Source organism: Cydia fagiglandana, chromosome 17 (genome assembly GCF_963556715.1).
Source record: "Cydia fagiglandana chromosome 17, ilCydFagi1.1, whole genome shotgun sequence".
NCBI classification, from domain to species: Eukaryota; Metazoa; Arthropoda; class Insecta; order Lepidoptera; family Tortricidae; genus Cydia; species Cydia fagiglandana.
In genome coordinates, this window is record NC_085948.1 from 16,374,996 (window position 1) to 16,377,191 (window position 2,196).

At 34.7% G+C, this 2,196-nt stretch overlaps 1 protein-coding gene across 1 annotated transcript; it reads right to left on the minus strand.

Annotated features, from left to right (window-relative positions):
• Window positions 1-522: 522 nt before the first annotated feature.
• Window positions 523-1,777, minus strand: LOC134672903 (uncharacterized). The gene has a single exon (XM_063530853.1). It carries the CDS (start codon window positions 1,775-1,777, stop codon window positions 887-889), a length of 891 nt encoding a protein of 296 aa, XP_063386923.1. The 3' UTR covers window positions 523-886.
• Between the last annotated feature and the right edge of the window lie 419 nt (window positions 1,778-2,196).

Consider the following 2,196-nt stretch of genomic DNA (forward strand, 5'->3'; position numbering starts at 1 on the left):
GTTTATTAAGTCTTTCTGAGCGTGTGGTAACCTATACGGTTTCGTATAAATAGGACTAGTGTTCTCTTTTAATGTTATTGAGTGATTGTAAATATTTGTCGTTGTTAACTTGTCACCGGGTAAATAAAAAATATCGGAATATTTGGCACATAAGTTTTCTACAGAAATCTGTTCTTCTTTGTTAAGGTTTTCTAATTTTAAATGAGTAAATAAATCCTTTACACGATCTACACTTTTTGAGTCGCATTTTCAAAACAACAAATATCATAATCACTCGCTTTATGTATTACTAGCTTTAAATCACTTAGTTTAATCTCTTTTTCGGTCGTGTTTAATATTTTTATAGGTAATTTTCCATTGGAAGGTCTAACTATTGAACTAGCCAAAAATATACCGTCTTGCAATTCTGATGAAAACACTACGCAATCTTCTTCTAAGTTTGTAGTCACGAAATGATTCGGTTCTTGGTGGAAGAGTTAAATGAGTTCTATCATTTTCAAAAGGTATACAAACTGTCTCATTCTTACTTGATTCTAAGGTCAATTCCATATTTCGTAAATCTATCAAAGCGCGGTATTTTAAAAGAAAATCTTTACCTATTATTCCGTCCCACGTGGTTGAAAAGAAGTCGTCAAAAATATAAAACTTATGTTGAAATACATGGTCACGTTCCGTTAATTCAATGTAAGCATATCCGATTGCTTGTTTTGTTCCACCTATTCCGTTAATAATTAACTTGTCTTTATAAATCGGAATATCTAATTTCAAAGCGATCGCCAACTTCAAAGCACAGATCGAGGCACCGGTGTCACATAACCATAATTGTCTTTTGTTTTGCACATTGAAATAAACTAAACATGTATCATTACTTGCAAATATAGATTCATTATCCACGAAAAAACTGATTTGGGCTCACATTTTTATCAGTTTCAGTTTCAGCCGTAAAAATACGGTTGTTGCGATATCCATTGTTTCCATTAAAAGTGTTAGACTTACCTCGGTTTCCTTGGTAGTTTCTGCCTCGGTGATTGCTCTGGAACTGGTAGCCTCCTCTGCCAGCTCCTCGGCTCCTGTAGTTGTATGATGCTCCTGTTGCCGAATGTCCTGGGTTGTGTAGCGTCCTTGCGCCTGAAGAGTAGTGTGGTTGCCCCCTATAAGAGCCACGCCCTCGAACGTACCCTCTACTGAAATAAGTTGTTTTACGATGGTTAAAAGAAAATACATCACTTGACGTATTGCTTGAAGTCGTCTCTTCGTCCTTGGCACCCTGTATGGCGTCTTTTAAAGAGTCGTAATCACGAGCTGCAATAATTGTACTTACTCTACGATTGCGCAATCCGTCCGCGAATCTTTTAATCGCTTGTTTTTCATTAAGACCTTTTAATACTTCAAATGCATTTGAGTCACCGTCTGATTGCGCGATCGTGAGATCTACAAACATTTTCGACAATTTTTGACCAAAGTCATCAATCGAAGACTCTCCTTGTCTCAAGGTCTGCAATTTATTTTGAATAGCTGTGGCTGATTTTTTAGGCAACAATAGTTTTTTCATATCTGTCACTAAATTTTGGACAGAAGTGTATGACGAACTTAACTTTAATTTAGCTACTTGTGTAAGTCTATTTTTCAAGACAAAGTTTATGAACTGTTGTTTCGCGTCACTTTTTAAGGTGGAGTCGTAGTATTGTATAGAGTCTATTAATTGATTAATTGCAACTTCATCGTCAGTCATGGACGGTATTAATGAAAGCGCTATTTTCAAGTTAAACTCGCCCATTTTGAAATTTTTTTTAGACGGTGGCTTTGAACTTGTATAGGTTTTGTGACAAAAATCCTCTATTTGCTTATACAAACTCCTAATATGTTCATAAAAACTCTGAATATCCAATAAGCTTTGACCAGTCAGTTTTTTCTTATCGATATCTACCTGGACTTGTTCACAAATTTTTAGATAGTTAGAATATATTAAAAATGCCTCTTCTAACTTTGCATTAAGGACTTCAGGCGTCCTTCTATCATAACTAAGCTTAACTAAATATTCTTTAATGGTTTTTAAATCACCAAGTAACTCTTGCAATTTACTTATCATATCAAATTAACATATTTATCTTAACATTAAAAAAAATCTTACGATCATGAAAATGAAGTATGCAGACAATCCTTGCTGAGAAATAAAGAAAACTTACGCGTAGGTAC